Below are 19,792 nucleotides of genomic sequence, written 5' to 3'. Positions count from 1 at the left end.
AAAAGTTAATTACTACATTTATTTTTTTTATCGTTTTCGAAAATTACAAAGAATTGGAAAAATAACTAATTAATAGTTATTTTTCCAATTTAATAATCTATTAAAGATCTCGCGGGCCGGATAGAAACTTTTCGCCAGCCGTAGCTGGCCCGCGGGTTGCCCGCCGTTGATCTAGTCTGCTCATGATTCACATAATCGGGCGAGGGTGGCCGAATATCTAGCAGGCGGCTAACAGCCCACAACCGCTCCGGGATATAAAGTCGCGTACTCTTTACGCGTGTGTCGCTTCTACCAGCTAAACCGTGACGTTGGTGCTCTGTAAAGCGCATGCGCCAATGCCTATAATCTGGCTGCTTGAAAGTTGACAGGCAGGCGGCTAACAGCTCAGAACCGGTCCGGGTTATAAAGTTGGACTCCGTACGCGTGTGTCGCTTCTACCAGCTAAACCGGGTGAGGTTGGTGCTCTGTAAACCGCATGTGCTAATGCCTATATAATCTGGCTGATTAGAAACTGACCCGGTTTCGACATTCCTTCCGCCACCGAATTTTCGAATATACAATAGCAATCTTATCGTTTTTTTTCACATGTAGTATAGAAATTTGTAAAAGATACATAATGCAGTTATAATAAAATATTCATTTTAATTAATTCAAAGTACGTTAAAATATGAAAATTTATATTTTATAAAATACAAGGAAAGGTCATTGGAAGGTGGAATCAGCGCTTCCATCGCTTCCAATGACGGCACGCCACTGTTGATTTGTCTACCTTGGCTGCTTTAATAACGGTATTAAGCTTGTAGCCCGATAATTCGACAGTTCGTTTGTCTTTAATAATTAGGTTTATGAAGAAAAACTTCATACTTGCAGACTTCGTACTCGTTTGTATCTTTGTCCAATTTGCACAATCTGGCGTTAGGCAGTTATTGAAGCTACTGGGCATGGTTAAAAACTAAAACAGCATAATCACAATTATTCCAGATATTACGGGTTCCGACAAATAAAGAATTTTCAGAATCCTGCCACAAATAAGCTACGCATTGATTATTGACCATTTGTGACATGCCATAACGAGCAAAAATTTAAAAAAACTAATAAGTAGGTTTAAAATTAATAAATACAAATTTATTTTGACAGTTTATGAGTTAATTATACTTTCTATTTGTAAAATTTCTTCAACTTTAACACAAAATAAGATAAAAGTGAATTTTTAAGAAATTTGTGGGATTTCTGGAACAAGAAAAATTTCCCGGGTTAAAAAAACAACCGGGATCCCATTTGATAAACCCTATCCACTATATAGTATTTGAGATATTAGTTTCAATAATAAAATTATTACTTTTTAAATGCTAATATTTATAATTTAAATTAATACAAACAAACCTCTCTTTAAGGCATTTCACTAATGTTTTCCTATTTTATTCATGTTTGTTATTTTCAGCACTTGTCTTCTTTTAAAAGGGTGTTTTTGGGATTTTAATATTTTCTTTCATTTGCATTGTTTTTTAGGTCTAGCACTATTGCACATTTAAGAAGTGTGCATAAATACATTCTTAGACTTTTATATACACTGACAGGCAAAATAACAGATGCAATTTGCTTTAAGGTTGTGGTCTAGATCACTAGAACTTAACCCACTGTATTAGTTAAGCATGTCTGTAAATATCTTTTCTTGAACATGGAGTTTTTCTTTAAATTGAAAATTTCACAGGAAATGTGTCCTCCAAAAATTTAAAATATTGAAATGTTTATGCTCAATTTTTGTACTTGTAAATTCAGGTTTTATTAACAAGTTTTATTGTAAATAAAAGATTTATTTTAAAAAGTCATTTTTTTAAGTATATTTTCTTGAGTTTTCTTCCAGGACCCAAACATAATTGGAACAACAAAGTATTCAATATTTTTCTAAACAATTATTTATAACTAACTCTTTAAATCTTATAAAAGAATTTGTATTTTCTTTGCAAATAAACCATAATATACAAAATATGTCAATAAATTAATACATATATATACACATGATGTTTTCTTTAAACAAAATATCTTGAAACAATTATCTTGTAAAAAGGATATATTTTACGAAATATTTACAAGAAAATTATTTATCAATGCTGAGTATTAAAATTGAATCTTATATACATTTGTATAATTTATAATTATGGAACATTATCAACATCAATTTAAAACATTTTCATTATTCACATAAAAAAATATCTCAATTCAATTATATTAGAAAAATCTTTGCACAAAATATTTTTATAAAAATTTATCTAATTTATTTTATTAAACTAACTATGTTAATCATTTTGAATAGAGGAATAAGAATCATCTAATAGAGGTGCTGATTCATCATCATTATGATTAACTCCTCTTACTGAAGTAATACCAGAATCTACCAAACTGGGGTAAGATTCTACAGGCGTTTTCCGGAGTTGTGGAATAAAAGGAAAGTCAATAATTTCATTGTAAAAAGCTGTACCCATAATTAAAAACAGAAAGCCATCCACTGAAAAAATTTAATGTATATTAGTTTCTTCATAGAAAAAATATTTTATGAAAACTATCAAAATGAATTGAGATTTTATAACAAACATTTTAATTAAAAAATTAAATTTTCAAATATTTATCTATACAAATATTGAATATCTATGCAGCTATATTTATCTTTCACATACTGCAAATTCATGAAAATTCTACTTGACAACTAATCATTGTAAGAGATCATAATTTATTGTCTTAAGTCTTTGTTAAATTTTTATAGAAGACTAAATTTAAATAACTATTTTATCAAATATTTCACTAATATTCTCAGAAAAAAAAAAGAATTTTCAAATATTCATTTTTATTAAATGATAATTAACTAGTTCAGTCAAAACTTAATTGATAAATTACAGTATAATGATAATACAGTAAGACCCCGCTTAATGCTGCCTTGATTAATGCTGATTCGATTCTGCTTGAAGCCTAAAAATATGATACACACTTACACTGATACAAATTATCGCTGCATTTCATTGTTTCGTATATAATATGATTATTCCCAAACACAAACCAATCAGCAAAAGGTGGCAATTTGTCTTAGTGCTGTACTTTCCTTAAATCTATGTTTGTTTGGTGTAATTTTGGAAAAAAAAATAACATCATGGATGCCATAGGCAATAAAGACTTCACTTGGCAAGAATTAACTGATAAATGCATGAACAAAGTGTATAAGTTATGGCTGAAGATATCCAAGAATTCTCAACAAGAAAGGGCCTATCGTTGACCAAATTGTCAACCTAATTGATACAGCAGGACTAGGAGATGTAGACGAGCAGAATATTGAGGAGTTACTGCAGGTTTCTGGTGAGAGCGTTACTGCCGACGACCTTCAAGAACTGGTAGAACAAGGAATTCATGTAGAACTGGAAAATAGTGATTCTAAAAATGAAGAACCCAAAGAATTTCTCTACAAATTTCCTTAGTAAAAGTTTAGTAACAATAACCGAAATCGTTGATCAAATTATAGCAAATGATCCAGATTTTGAAAGGAGTGCAAAAGCAAGAAGAGGTGTTTTGGATGCAATCTCTTGCTACCAACATTTGCTTAAAGAAAGAAAAAGAAAGCGACAAATGAAACTACATGACTTTATTGCAAAAAACAAGAATTTCAGAAGAGCCAGGGCCTTAATTACAAAAAAATGAATTCTACATTCCTGTGTGCATATGTTTGTGTGTTATTTAACATATATTATTATTCAAATTAATATAAAAATAATTTAAAATTAAAGTAAAATCTGTATTTTTGGTCACGTGTTCCCCTTTCCCTATTTACTCTGTGTTAAAATGACCTGGTTTAATGCTGTTTTGTTTAGTGCTTTGTCATCTAGGAATGTATCTCCTTGCATTAAGAGGGTTCTTACTGTATAATATTAACTCTCAGTAATTATAGTTTATATTATTATAAATTTTGGAATTTTATTTTAAACTGTATAGGGTTATTGCTTTTTATAGTTTTAATATTTATATTCTTAAATATAAATATTAAAACTATTATCAATTTTTAATGTAGATTCTAAAAACGTTTTTTAATTACATTTGAATCTTAAATATTCATTTTGTACTTTTAATAGAGTAAAAATGTTGCTTTCTATTAAATGATTTATATTATTGAAAAAGCTTTGACTAGCACCAAATGATCTGTTGGATTATCACCAACCAAAGCCAAAATTACCGGGCTGGAAATGGCTATATTAATTATAAATTACAAGATAATTTGCTATTAGAGTGTGGCGTTAGGCACCATCTCTTGCTAAATTTAATAATTATAAATAATTTAAATAAATTTAGACCGAACTGGAAGAAAAGAATCGGTCCGAAGTGGGACTCGAACCCGCAACTCCTGCTTACCGTGCAGACACATTACCAGTTATGCTACCCAGACCTTCGGTCCAATCTCCCCTCCCAGTATATCTAAGCATAAGCTACGACCATCGACGGCCATTACAATGCCGGCTGGGGATACATCAAGCGCTCACGTCCTCCCAAGGCACTCAACCAGCCATCGCAAGCCCGGCTGGTTGAGTGCCTTATAATTATTAAATTTAGCAAGAGATGGTGCCTAACGCCACACTCTAATAGCAAATTATCTTGTAATTTATAATTAATATAGCCATTTCCAGCCCAGTAATTTTGGCTTTGGTTGGTGGTAGCTTTATATGTTATGGGTTGGCTGTTGATGTTTAATTGATCTGTTGGATTATTTATCAGAATAGATAGTTAATTCAGCAGATCGTTTGACACTAAAAGTGAATTGGGTTGATGTATATGTTATAAGTTTTGACTACTTTAACTTTATTAATAACTGTAAAATAATTACATTTTCAACATTAGGTGTATTGATTTGTATTTAAAAGTAGATTAAAAATTGATCTGCTATTTTATTTATTATTTCTTTATCAAATCTTTACAAAAATTATGTAATTTTATTCAAGAAAATTTATAGATTATTACTATAATATTGAATTATAATAATAAAAAATAAAAAAATAACAGATACATTCATCATTTTATCACCAATTTGATACGTTAATGTAAAAAAAGACGAGTACTCGTGATGCCAAAATGTAATAAAATGTGTGTCCAAAACTGTCTTTTGGCATTAAAAATGATACCTTACTTTATCAAAAATCAAGTGAGTATTAATAGTAATCAAGTATGAGTAATCAAGTATCAAGTATTTTTGATGGTACATTGCCGTCATCTTTAGGCTAGTAAATGATAAAATAGAACAAAGAACGTGATCAAATTCCAAATCAGAAATTCGAATTGAGAACAAACATGTAGAATATTAACATACAAGTTTTCTTTTAAATTACAGAATAAAAAAAAATTGTTACATTAATATTCTATTAGTTTATTCTCAATTCAAATTCCTGATTTGTAATTTGAATAAGTTCTTTGTTCTATTTTTCCATTTGTTAGCTTGATGACAGTAATGTACTGTACCATTAAAAGTACTTGAGCTATTTTTAATGAAATAAAGTGTGGAAATATTAAGAATTATATAACATTTTGGACTCTTATTTTATTGATTTTTTAATGTAATTTCATTTTTTGAGTTTTGGGTATTTTAACCAGTTTTATTAATATCACTATTTTTCTATAAATTTCAATATACATTATATTAAGAATTATATAACATTTTACTGCTAAATTACCTTGAAAAATTCCATATCTTTTATCAAAAGGTTCACCAAAACTCTACAGATAATAAATACAAAATTATTAATATTTAAATTAACAATTATAATAAAAGAAACATTTGAAAAACTTTACCTTATCAAAGAAATAGTAAATTATTAAACCACAAATCCAAATAACAATTGTTCGACAAGCATCAATTAATGTTCTATGGACAGCTATGATTAGAAAATAAAATTTCATTCAAATGATATTTATTAATTATAAATTTATATATTAAATATAATTTTCATTAAATTAATGTTCTTGTGTATTTAAATAACAGGTTTAATTAAGTACTTTATTACCCTACCTGTTAAATTCTTGGTTACTGATAACCCAAAATAATTATAAAATGCAATTGATATTAAATATAACAAAGAGAATATAAGTAATTCCATATTATTTCCAATTTGATATAATGCATCAATACTATTTTCATATACTCCACCAACTTGATTCCCAGGTATAAAGTATAATATAGGCAAAACAACCTACAAGAAATGGAGTAACAATAAGACCAGATTTATAAATGAAAAATCATTTTAAGATAAAAAGCAGAATGCATATAAATAATAAATATTTTATATTAAAAACATGCAACATATAATAAATATATTTAATGTTTTATGTCTGTGCATATTCCCATATCAGATGATCTGAGAAACCATTCCATTGAGTCTCTACACTTGAACCAACACTAAGATGCTAAATGATCTCAAATCATTGTAAGTCATTCTGTATGCAATATTAAAGATTAAGGCACTTCCAACAGTCTGGACAGTTGTTTTAGTATATTAAATTCCTGATGCATATCTCAGATTTTTGTAGGCTGCATACAAACAATTACTAAATAGTTTCAATATGGTCTTCACTCACAGGCACTTATACAGTATAAGAAAAAATTGATGACTTTCTTGAAATAAAGTTTTCTATACTTCCATTAAAATTCTTGATAATAGGTTTTTCCTCTCATTCAACTTGACAAAAATGCCATGTTTACCTACCTATGCAGCATTGCCTGATGGCAAACCTCATAATCTAGTATCATATACAAACTTTCAAATTTGTTCTTTCATAGTGACAAAGTGGTTACTTAAACAAAGTGCGAGTGATGAAATATCAAAATTGGAAAAATTTAGAGCCATCCTATACTTAAATACGTAAAACTAGCAGTACCCGCCACGCATTGCTGTGGCTCAAAATGTATCTATTATAAATGTATAACACTTCCCCCGCAGGAAGGATTTCGAAAAATTCCTTCTTGGTGTACATTCTCTTGACATACCCTATTAAAACACAATCAAAAAAACAAAAAACCGCATCTAAAATAGTATAATAGAAGTCCAGTTCTTCACGGTATGCCTTAATTTTGCCCTCTCCCCAGCGGAAGGAGGAATTTCAACATCTATATTATATAAAAACGCATGTATTCAAATGCAACTTTGTTTCAAAATTTCAAAGCAATTGATGAAGAGCTTTCAGAGATTAGCTATTAGGAACAAATGAACATGTACATTTTTATTTATATAGATAAAGAAATATTTCCTATTCAATGCTTTCTGGCACTATTGAAAAACAATGAACAATTATTTATTGTGACATTATCACAATGCTGGGCTGCAATTTTTAATTACATTTTATTTAAAATATATGCTCACCACTTCAAATTAGTACTGTAGTGTCTTGCCCCTGTATATCAGACTTTCCTGTTAGCAATGGAGTTGTGCCACTCATCTATTAACTGCTTTCAGGGGAAAAGTTTTGAATTGAAATAACATCACTTCCAGTTTGCATCAGAAGTTCATATATAGTTAATTGGGCCTCTGGTCCCTAAGGTTTCCTTATTGGGTCTCATCTTTCATCTATCTAACTCCGTTCTTGAGATTAAGGAAAGACAGATGACAATGGAAATTTATAGGTCTATAATTTTTTCAAATTGCAGCACAAAAATGTTACTAAATTTTTTAAGTATATTATTCAAGATATGAGGAAAAGAATGACAAATATTTGTACCATTAACCAATTTAAAATTAAAATATATTTTGTGTAGTGCTACTTTCATATAAAGTTACTGAATTTTGCACTAATTAATAATTTGGAATGGGGCTCCATTATATTTTTTCTTTAAAATTATTTAAAATTTTTTAAACTTTATAATACTTTTAAAGTTTTTTTTATTATTAAATTTATAATATTTAACTGGTTTTCTTGATTTGTAGTCTTAAAATCAACCAACAGACACAAAAATATTTATACATACACAAATTAATATTATCAAAAATATTTAAGATATATTTTGCACAGTATTGTTCCAACAAAACAGTTTGTGTGAAATTATTATTGTGAGGAACCAGGGGGTAGAGAGTCTAACTCTTCCTGTTTTAACGGTGATGGTCAGGTGATGACTGCTCACGGTGTCTGTGGATGGTGTGAAATTTAGTCGAGTGGGAGGGTTAGTGATGTCATCAATAAGGTGTTGGCAATACACAAAGGATGACACTTAGTTAAATATAAGCATAACATATTTAATGTAACTAGAGCATACAAAAAGGAAACAAATTAAACAAGACATTTGATAGATACTTAACAATTCTATTTGATTATGGTAGTTTAACATTAAACAAACTGACATTAACAGAAGTCTGGTGCAAAGGAAGTGGATTGAACTAATTCGTCCCCTTATTTAGTTTCGTTAAACTAGTCTAACTTATAGTCTAAAGTTTCCCCGAAGAGAGAGAGCTTACAACCGTTTAGCTAAAATACCTCTGAGAAAGGATTAATGTCTCGAGATCCTGTTCATTCGATCATGGATCTTCGTGGAGGTAGTATTGGCTATCATCGGGTTTCATGGGGGAGACAGGAGTTGGGCGGCGGGAACTTCTCAACGCTTATGGCGGGATGAGTCCTTCTATAGCTGCTGTTGTCCGCCATTGTCTGTACCCGGATAAACAGGTGCAACCCCTTTTTATATGCATTTTGCATGAGAACTGTTTAAGGTCATTTTTGATGTAATGCATTCTAAGTTCAATCTGGGTCCGGGGTTTGTGGATACGGGCTGCCAAGTATTGGATGTATCAATGATTTATGGATATTCTCTATCCATTATTATTACTCATTTTACCTCATAATGTCATTTGTTTGACAGCTGTTATCATGACTAATTGCCTATAATGACTAAGGTCAGGACTTAGGTTATGACCTGAGTAATACTTGTCAATTTAGAGGGATATTTGATCAGTTTTATCTATCAAGAAATCAGGAGAAATAGGATGTGTGTGGGTTTTTCTCACTTTGTCATCCTTTCCCCGTTTGACCTTTTGTTCATCCTTTCCTCGGGAATTGGATTAAAATATTGCTTTAAATATTTAATTATTACTTAAAATACTCCCTTAATTGGTTGAATTCTCACATTATTATAGTTCTGAAATTAATGCATCTACTAAATTCAAATTGAAGCAGATAGTTTCTCTCCTATAAATTTTAATTTCTATCTGATTTATGGATAAGAGACTAATCAGATTCTTTCTTTTTCTATTTTATAAGAGGCATTTGTGCAGTATGGTTGATTCGTCTTTGGATGCATATCATGTGATAGCAGTTTGTGCCTTTTTGTAAAAATTATGTAAAAATATTTTTAGTGTTCCTTATTTTTAATAATTTTGTGAAGGTAACTTGATATAGATTCTTTCTTCAAGGTATTTATTTTTATTAAAAAGGTTAAATTTTTAATCTGCTAACATTGGTGTAATAGTAATTTGGGGCTTTTTCCATTTAGGTTCATAGTATAAAACTTGGTGATTTTATGTTAATTGTGTCCCAGGGATGTGGTTTGCAGACTATTTAACTACTGGTTAGTTTTGGTGGTTTGTCCACTATCCAATTTATGGATAAGAGACTAATCTGATTTTTTTTTTCATTTTAAGTAAGATACTGTTATATAAGTTTGTATTTTTCTTTTCTTTTTACTTTTTTGGATAATTCTCCCACTTTTAAGTTTAAGATTGAATTTACTCATATTGTATTGGTAGGTTGTGTATATCTATGACTTGTATTAATGGATATATTTGTGGTACTTTTTGTATGATTTCTCTCCACATATGGTTGTACTAGTATGCAAAATAAATAAATTAATCTAAAAATCATAATTAAACATGCACAAAAATTAAATTATCAGATTAAATAGAATAATCACAATTAGCTAATATTAAGCCTAGAAAAAATGAAAAAAAGCTTTATTAATATAATAAGATTAATAAACTTTTAATACAAAACTTTATTAATCTTATTGCATTAAGTGAACATAAATTTGTATATCTTTATCAGATATACAATTAATTTTTTCCTTGGTATTTTTATCCTTTAATACTATGTGAACTTGTAAACTGAGTACTGTCATAATGAATGCTACAAACTATTGTGTGAAAGCTGCTATTTTGTTATGATAAATTAGTAAACTTTGTTAAGTATGTAATAAATCCAGTATCTTAACAAATGGGATGCATAGATTACTCAAGGTGCAGATGTATTAAGTAAATATTTATTTATAACTTTTTTTAATGCAATGCCAATCAACTATAATGTATACATAACAAAACAACATTGTACTGTTTACATATTATTTAAGGATAAAGAAAAATGTCTTACCAAACTTGTTATAATAAATCCATAAAATCCTTCCATTCCAACTACCTGTAAATTTATTTGAATTTATTTTAAATATTTTTAAAAAATTACTTTTAATCCAGTAATATTTTTATTTATATAATATTTATAATTCAAATAATGCTGCTAAATATCATATTTACTTGAATAATCTGCACACACTTTTCCAAAGTATTGTGACAAAGTCAGTGCAGTCTAGTCAAAACATATTTGGTGATACAACCCACAAAGTCCAGGGAGCTTCCAATTAGTTTTTATAACACATTTTTACTTACTTTACTAATGATAAATATAGTCAACAGTTATGAGAATGATTATTACACATTTTGCTGTGACTAATTTTGTGAAAACAAGGATAAATGAAGTAAGTTAAATATACAATTAAGACTGACAGTAAATAACTTTTATACCTATATTACCTCTTAGTTGAAGCTATTGGTCTATTAGTACTCTTTACCTTCATTTCAAATTGAAAAAGCAAAATAGTCTTACTTTCATTTAATTAGAAGTTAAATAAGTTAATTGATTATAAAATAAATAATTTTCAAATTATAATAATGTGTCTTTATCAGATATACAAATAACTTATTTTTTTTCCTTGGTATTTTTATCTTTTAATACTATGTGGACTTATAAACAGAGTGCTTCATACTGAATGCTACAAACCAGTGTGTGAAAGCTGCTATTGTGTTGCAATCATCAATTAGTAAACTTTGTTAAGTATGTAATAAATTAAATTGATCCAGTATCTTAAAAAATGGGATGTGAGGATTACTCAAGATACAGATTATTCGAGTAAATACAATAATTCCAAACTGTAATTTCAAAAAATAAATTAGATCAAAATTTTTTTTTCTATTTATGAAAAAATCCACCAGATTTTTTTGTAAAAATGCTTTTATCATCAACCAACTCAAAATAAAAGTACATCAAATGTTTTCAGCTTCATTGGATTATCCTTCAAAGATAAATATTTTAAAACTACAAATAAGATTTAAGGATTGTAATAGAAATCAGTAAATTCAGAAAACTTTTTTGTTTATTATTTATAATTTTGTTTGTTGTCAAAGCAACAATTTCAAATAATTAGAATAATAAAACTGATAATGGAATTCTTAAAGTAACTGTGCTGTTGTTTTAAACAATGAATGAAATAGAAATTCCCCAAGTACATTGGATGGAGTGTTAAAAATCGGCATGCAAGATATCGTCCATTTCTCAAAAGCCAGATTCTGGTGAAAAATATGGTGATCAGAAGATAATCAGTCATTTCCAAAAATCATAGTACAGGTAGGCCTCCTACAATGCGGTAGATACATTCCTTGAAAATACTGCGTTGTGGGAAATCGCGTTATAGGAGACACCAACTTAATACAAAAACTGGGATTCAGTTCTAGAAAGAGAAAAACTGCCTTTTATGGTGTAACATTTTCATCATTTTTTAAATTTATGTACATAAAAAGCTTAAATAAAATTCAACATCATATAAAAACTAAAAACATTATGATTTCAAGTCAAAATCAAAAAGAAACATAATGTTATGCTCAAATTCAGTCCTCGTCATCACTTATTATAGTTGTTCGAGAATGTTTGACTGGCCTTATTTCAAGATCTGAGCTTGTTCCATCAAGTTCTACTGCACTTATGTGATCCGTTGCGATTTTTCTGTTATGTGAAAGATAATTCGTTTCTAAATACCTTAAATCGCATTGTAAAAGTACCATGTTGTAAGAAAATTTCTGCATTTTTCCAACTGCATTGGAGCGAAAATGCGTTGTAAAGGTACCGCGTTGTAGGAAGCCTACCTGTACATCAGTGAGACATTTTGCAGAAAATTGTGAAACTAATCAAACAATGGTTCAAACGAATAAGCAGTGTCCAAGTATGAAATCATATAAAAACAAAATACCTAGAGTGACTGAAAAACAAAAGAAGGTAATTAAAACTAGAGCTCAAAAATTGTATTCTTTAATTAGCAAGAAGAATGTTTGTTTGGTTTTAGACATGAAAAAAACTCTCTTCAAAAGTGAAATTGCAAAATCACAAAGGAATGCACACAGCCACATGCAAATTGCAGGTGACAGACATATATATATATATATGCAAACGTTTGCATAAACATCAGGTCATATGGTACCCAGTAATGGGCTATAAAGTCCAGCAGCCTGCTCGGGCCATAAATGCTATCAGTGACAGTTCACAGCAGTCAAACTTTCAAAGAAGCTTAGAAAATGTCTCGGAGAAGACAGCGAGCTGAATACCACCAGTTAATTTTTGGGGAATGAGACTGGAATAATAAAATCAAAGTTTTATATGACTATATTTTGAAATAAATGACTATATTTTGACTTAAATATGATAGGTATTGTAAATTAACTAACATCAAGATTATCTAATTAGGGGGAGTTGGCTCGGCTTCGATGCTGTTGGCGACTTTGTTTCAACTTTGAAGTGTTGTTGAAGTGCTTGGGTTTTTTTCTGACGTTGTGAAGAGCTACTGGATGATTCAATTTAAAATGGATAATCTAGGTTTAAAGTTAATTAGATGTCTACTATTAATTTCTGGGATTGAGCCCAACCCTGGTCTGTTATCGAGATCCCCTCCGGACATCGAGAGGGTGGATATGCAAAAGAGAGGTCGAGGCAGACCTCGTAAGGGGGATTCTAGTGAAACTGAAAGACGTAATTTAACTGATGATGTTAAAGAGGATCTTGTTTTATCAGACGGAACACCATCAAAACGGAATCCGGTGGGAGTAAGAGATGCAAATATTCAGGACTATTTTACTTTGTCAGCTGTTGCGGAGGATGATCTTGGTGAGGAACCGCAATACACCATTAAAGCAGTGTACGACCTAATACAGGAGAAGTTCTCTCAACTCTCTGTTGATTTGGGTGCAATTAAGGAAGAACTAAGTATATTGAAGAAGAGATATGATGACCTAAAGGAGGACTTGAATATTGTGTCTCAAAATGGAAAAATTGGAACAGGGTGTTATGACGGTCTGTTGAGAGGTAAGATTGAATTTCAATTAGATAAGTTAATAAATGAAAAAATGAGGAGTAATATTGTTATCTTTAATTTCTCGTTTACTACTGAAGACCCGTCTGCCGAGATTTCTCATTTTATTAGAAATGAGTTAGGTGTCAAGGAATTTTGTTTGTCCAGTTTGGTCAGAATTTCCAGAAACGATACCAAGTCTATAGTCAAAATCTCCCTTGCCTCTGTATATGAGAAAAACTTAATCCTGCATGCATTTTGGAAGGCAAAGCCTAACTTGTTGAAAAGGTGTTAGGAGAATATAATATTGATGGCTGACTTATGTAAACGGTCTAGGGTCAGGAGGCAAAAACTAGTTGCAAAAATTGCCCAGGAGAGGTCCAATGGCCATAAAATCATCATTCGAGATGATTATTATATTAAGAATGGCATAATGTTCACATACGTTATATATTCAAACGAAATCATCCAATTAGACCGTTTTTTATAAGGAACCAGGGATCTCGCACTGATAATCTGCCAGGGTTGACAAATGATAGTAAGAAGTTATTAAATGGCTTAAGGACCAATAACTTTGTGACTCTGCAAAATAACAACCTGAATTCAATGGTTTTGACTACTCTGGCGTTGGGTCATTGCGCCGATGCTGGGAATGCTTACATTACTTTCTGGAATATCCAAGGTATGGTTAATAAGATTAATGACCGATCTATAAAGCATTACCTAATGTCAAATGATGTCGCTGGTATCTCTGAGACTTGGTCGATCAGTTCTAGTTTTTTGGGGAACATGGGCTTACAGGATGATTTCTGGTTAACCTATAGTGCAGCACACAAGGAACGAAGATTCAGTAGACCTGCAAGAGGTCTTTTATTATTAATTAAGAGATTGTTTGGCTACTTAAGGTATGTACAAGTTAAACCTTGGTATATTTTTAATTTAATTGGGCTAAATCCCAAACTTCACAAATTGTGGAGAATGAAGTTATTGGGAATTATATTAGTATATATTAATCCAACTGCAAATTATAGTAATTACATCGAGGAATTGCAAATAGTGATTAACTGTTGGATCTTGGGGGGAAACTTTAATGCACGTATTGGCGAAAATATGGATGTAGTTTATCAAGGAGATAATCTTGGTTGTTAATAATGTTAGGAAATCCAAAAACAGAGTTATTAACCCAGTGGGAGGATGTTTCTTGGAATTTTCACAGGATAACAATTTAACTATACTAAATGGAAGAATAGCTGGAGATGTTCTGGGAGAATATATGTTCCTGAGTCACATTGGGAAATCTGTTATTGACTATATTATAGTCAATGAAGATATGCTTTATTTCTGCCAGTCAATGTCGGTGGTTGACTATGATCAGTCCAATCATTTCCCAATTCAACTAACCCTATTGGGTCACTTGAGGAAAACAAATTCTTTATATCCTGGCAGTCAGAAGCAATTAAGATTTGACAAAATAAGAAGCCTAAGATTTAATTTACAAAGGTTAACAAGAGAAGTTCCAGAGAGGTTCCACAAAGTGTTAAATCAAGAGAATAAGTTAAGTCCGCTGGTTAACCACAAAAATTTTATTAGTCTATTAAATTCGTTTCGTGCTAAATTTTGTTTCAAAAGTTTGCCGCGAAGGTTTATAGAAAGATGGTATGACAATAAATGCTATTATCACAAGAAGAAAAAACAGCGAAGTTTGAATCAGTTTAGAAAATCTAATAAGGATTGGAAAGATTGGATTGAAATCTAATAAGATTGGAAGAAATATATTGATAATAAAAGAATTTATATCAGTTTGATTGAGCAAAACGAAGAAGATATTATGCTGATTTAAACAAATACTTAATAGGAACCAAAGATTCCAAAACATTTTGGGAAGTGATCAATAGTTTTCGACGGCCTGTTGTTCATTCGAAAGGATCTGTTAATATACCTTTAGTTGAATGGAATAAATTCTTCGATAATTTTTCGACTAGATATAAAGATAAATTGGCGATTACTAAAATGGGAAAATTTAAAGAGATGGAGTTTTTACCAATGGAAGAGGCCTTAAATATACAAAAACTTCAATCATGTGTCAAGAAGCTCATAACTAAATCGGCCCTGGGTTTTGACGGGTTTCCTAATAAAATATTAAAACTTCTACCCAGTACAATTTTAAATTATATAATCAGGAAATACAATAGATTTTATGTAATGGGTGTTATTCCTAACTTGTGGAACCATGTGGTTTTTCAAATGGTGTATAAGAAAGGAGATAGAGCCAATCCAGCTAACTATCACCTGATAGCTTTACTTTCGACATTTCACAAACTTTTTACTGCTATGTTGTCTACAAGATTTATTGAATGGACTGAACATGAGAATCTGTTAAATCCAACCCAATTCGCCTTCATTTCAAATGGTGGTACTCAGGTAACTTTGTTTATTTTGTTGGCCACTATCCAGATCCAGTTATTTAAAAAAAGACACAAAGTTTTTGCTTTGTTTGTTGATCTTGAGAAAGCATATGACTCAGTGAATGTTCAGGTTTTACAGAATAAAATGTTATATTGTGGAGCGGATAGTTATATGGTCAAATTGGTCGGTCTATTGTTTGGGCATTATGAGATGATCTGTAGATATAATGGTGAACAGGGATGTCTCCATTCGATTGATCGAGGCCTGTTACAGGGAGACCCTTGTTCTCCCTATTTGTTTAATTTTTATACTTATGATATTAATGATATTTTTGATAATGAGGATGATGGATTCATGATAGATAGTACTCTGGTCCATTCTATTTCGTATGCCGACGATATTGTTATTCTAGTACTGACAGTGGTTGCTCTTAGAAGAAAAATACGACTATTAACCATGTACTTTTCTTAATTGGATTTGAGCATTAATCCTAAGAAATCTCACATAATGATATTCAGGAATGGAGCAAGACTTCCTAAGAAAAACAAGACTTTCTATATTAATAATACAGAGATTGATGTGGTCAAGGAAACAAAATTTCTAGGAGTAATTTTTTCACCTTTGCTTTCTTTTGAAAGACAGATTAAAGATATGATGGTCAAGGCCAATCGGTTAATCCAGGGTGTTATGAAGCTGTGTGCCAAGACTCATTTGGGTTCTATCCAAATTCAGTTTAACCTATTTCAGTCCTTGGTTTTTAACTCGGTGAGCTATGCATCTCCTTTATGGTGTCTCTCCAATGTTCAGAAGCTGGAAATTATACAGAATAAATTCATACGTAGGCTGTTTTGGTTGGATTACAAAACCCCAGGAAGTATGTTAAGATTGGAGACAAGCAGATTTAGCCCTATGGCACTCTTCATAAAAAGATGATAATTAAGCTAAGAGACAGTGGTGGAATTACATTCAATCTCTTATATCAATTATATAAGAATTCCATACAGAAACCATCTAAAAGAAACTGGGTTTTTCTAATTTCTAAAATGATAAACGGTTTTGGCTGCTCGATTGAACCATTTATATTCTCGTCGGATCTTGAAGAAGAACTGTGTCAGCAACTTATTCGGAATGTTCTTGATATTTCTTAATCGCGAGACATAGAAGACACTCGTTTAAGAATATCACTAAATTGTTATAGTTCGATATTATTATACCCAAGTAATAATAGTTATATATTTTCGAATTTGCCGTTTAGAATGAAGAGTCTTTTCATTCAATTTTGACTTAATTCTAATACTCTAATGATAGATAACAAACTCTATATATATGAGAATAATTTATGCCCAAGATGTCACATGTCTTTTTTCCAAATTTCATCTGATTTGTAAATGTGAGAAGAGCATAGAGTTAAGGCAGAAATATGTCTTATTGGTTTAAATGAATGTGATTCGGTGGCCAGCAATGTATAGAATGTTCCATCGGGCAACATATCAATTTATTTGCAATTTATATAACTATGTTATAAAGTTTTTTAATACTTAATTGTTTTTGTAATATTCTTTATGATACAGTTAAGTGGAATAACTTCCTTTGTAACAGGCTGTTAGGCCTTGTACTAATAAATTTGATTTGATTTGATTTGATTATCTAATTAAACAAACTGAAATAACAGTAATAAATTGTGAAAATTTGATTTATTAAGCAATTGAATTCAAACCTTAATCCGTTATTACAGTTCTATTTACAAAAAATCTATATTATACTTACAATTAGTAGCAACCATAGTCTAACATACACACTAAATTATATTGTTAAAGTAGAATCAATTGAATATATATTAATTAAAATTTCAAAAATTAGTTAATGATCTAATAATAATTTCTATACCTGAAGTGGATGAAAATTCCTACTTTTTAAGAATATTTCTTCAACTATCATCTGAATAGCACTAAAAACTTGCCCAACTATTATGAGTATTATTCCTAAAAACAACAAAGTTCATAATAAAAAGTTAAGAATTTAACAAACACATAACCATTAAATATGCAGTAACTAACATTTACTAATCATGTAACATTTTCACTCCTTTTGATTGACCTTCTTCAGGAAAATACAAAGTTTCATAAAAAGAACAAAGCCTTCCTTATTCCAAGAAGTTTTTTAAGCTTCTATTTTTGGAATAATACAAATTTTATATTTATTCCCAAAATAGAAACTTATAAAAAACCGTTTTTGAAATACGATGGCTTTGTTCTTTTTGTAAAACTTTAAATTTTATGTATTTTCCTGAAGGACTGAAAATGAACTGAAAATGTTAGATGATTAGTAAATGTTAGTTACTGCATTTTTAATGGTTATGTGCTTGTTATTATGATAGTGCACTTACAGAAAGGATCAAGTATTAACAATTTATAAAGAAAATACTAAAAATAGAATATATTATTACCCAGAACAATTTTGTGATTTGGATGTGCAGAATGTTTTAAAACACCTGATAAACCAACAAGAATCAAGCCTATTACTGTGGTTGTCATACCTAGCCACTGTAATCCTTTTAAATTTTTCTTCAAAAAAATTTTCTAAAATGAAAAAAATTTTAAAAATTTAGATTTAAATGTACAATAATTTTACTATAAAAATTATTCATGAGAATCTTTTAAAAACATTATTTTCCTATTACAATGTAAAATTTTTAATGTATTAGTAATGATTAAACTATGATATTCAAAACTTTCTATAGAACATTTAAAGATAAAAAGTTAAAATTTGAAAATCAAGCTTCTTAAAATATATAAAAGAATTTATAGGAAAAATTTTACTTTTATTCTTATCGTGATTTAGCATTTTTTAAATAAATGCTTGATATCTGCTTTCCTTGTAAATTAATGGTGTATTTTATCTGCATACATTTTGACTTGATTTTATTCAAACAAAATGTGATGTAAAAAAGTTTAAGATAAACTTCAAAACAAAGAAAACATTCTTGCATCAGGAATAATGAGTTAAATTTCACAACTTATAATTACATCACTATATGTTAAGTAAAAACAGCTTTAACAAAAAATATATAAAACTTTTCATTCAAATCCCAATAAAATTACTGAAATACAGTAGTCATATTTTGCTTTTCTGTATTGCATGTGTGTTATTTCTTGACTTTTTTATGATTTATACATGCTAGGCTTGTAAACTTCTTGTTAAATTTGTGTTAAATTGAATAGAGAGATCAATTTTTCTGTTATACGATCCAATTTTCCTTTCTATTTCCGCATTAGACAGGTTCTTCTATATACAGGTTAATTTACATTAATTTTTGCAAAAAATTCAAGGGACCAAAGAAATTTTCCATTAATGACAGGTTTTTGCTATATACAGGTTGTTATGGGCAGGGTTGACTGTTCATTTAAAATTTATTTTTAAATTCACTTTTATGAAAAACTCAGTTATATAATAATAGACTTTTAAAAAATTTATTATTTCTCATTAATTGCAACAGCTATATGCTCAGAAAGAACAAATAAATTTGATTTAACTACTACAGGTCTTATATGCCAAAATTTATATTTTAATTTGATTAATAATTAAGAACAAAAAAAATTATTAACTTTACTTAAACATATAATCTTACACACAGATCTTACAATAACTGTTAGAGATAGAATATGTTATTTTGAGGATAATTTCTTTCTTTAATCAACATAAAATTATGTTAAAAATTTAATTCCAACATTAACAAATCAAAATATAAATTAGTTATATCTTACGGACAGCAAGCCTGTAAATATAACAAGTGATCCACGTAGCATCTGCCAAATAGATGCATCAACATATAGCAGTCCAATACCTATTTATATAAAAAAATAATGTACACTATATTAATTATAATATATATATATATATATATTTTAAAGTTTATTAAAAGTTCAAAAAACTTAAATTAAATCACTTAATAAAACATTTAACACCTTCTACACTGAGAATACTTTATTTAATTAAACA

At 29.6% G+C, this 19,792-nt stretch overlaps 1 protein-coding gene across 1 annotated transcript in view; it reads right to left on the bottom strand.

The window, feature by feature from the left end:
• Positions 1–2,068: 2,068 nt before the first annotated feature.
• Positions 2,069–19,792, bottom strand: part of LOC136985320 (solute carrier family 35 member F6-like) — a 50,806-nt gene continuing 33,082 nt past the window's right edge. The window contains exons 6-13 of the mRNA XM_067282579.1: positions 19,558–19,637; positions 18,240–18,372; positions 17,681–17,775; positions 10,369–10,413; positions 6,035–6,215; positions 5,818–5,900; positions 5,700–5,742; positions 2,069–2,506 (exon numbers count right to left, since the gene is read on the bottom strand). Coding sequence (XP_067138680.1) covers positions 2,298–2,506; positions 5,700–5,742; positions 5,818–5,900; positions 6,035–6,215; positions 10,369–10,413; positions 17,681–17,775; positions 18,240–18,372; positions 19,558–19,637 — 869 coding nt within the window. The 3' untranslated portion in view covers positions 2,069–2,297. The remainder of the gene's footprint in view (positions 2,507–5,699; positions 5,743–5,817; positions 5,901–6,034; positions 6,216–10,368; positions 10,414–17,680; positions 17,776–18,239; positions 18,373–19,557; positions 19,638–19,792) is intronic.

This window comes from Centruroides vittatus, unplaced genomic scaffold, assembly GCF_030686945.1.
Source record: "Centruroides vittatus isolate TY-2023 unplaced genomic scaffold, ASM3068694v2 contig_958, whole genome shotgun sequence".
Lineage (NCBI taxonomy): Eukaryota > Metazoa > Arthropoda > Arachnida > Scorpiones > Buthidae > Centruroides > Centruroides vittatus.
Note: the sequence above shows the minus strand (reverse complement) of the source record. Positions and strands in the feature narration are given on the sequence as shown.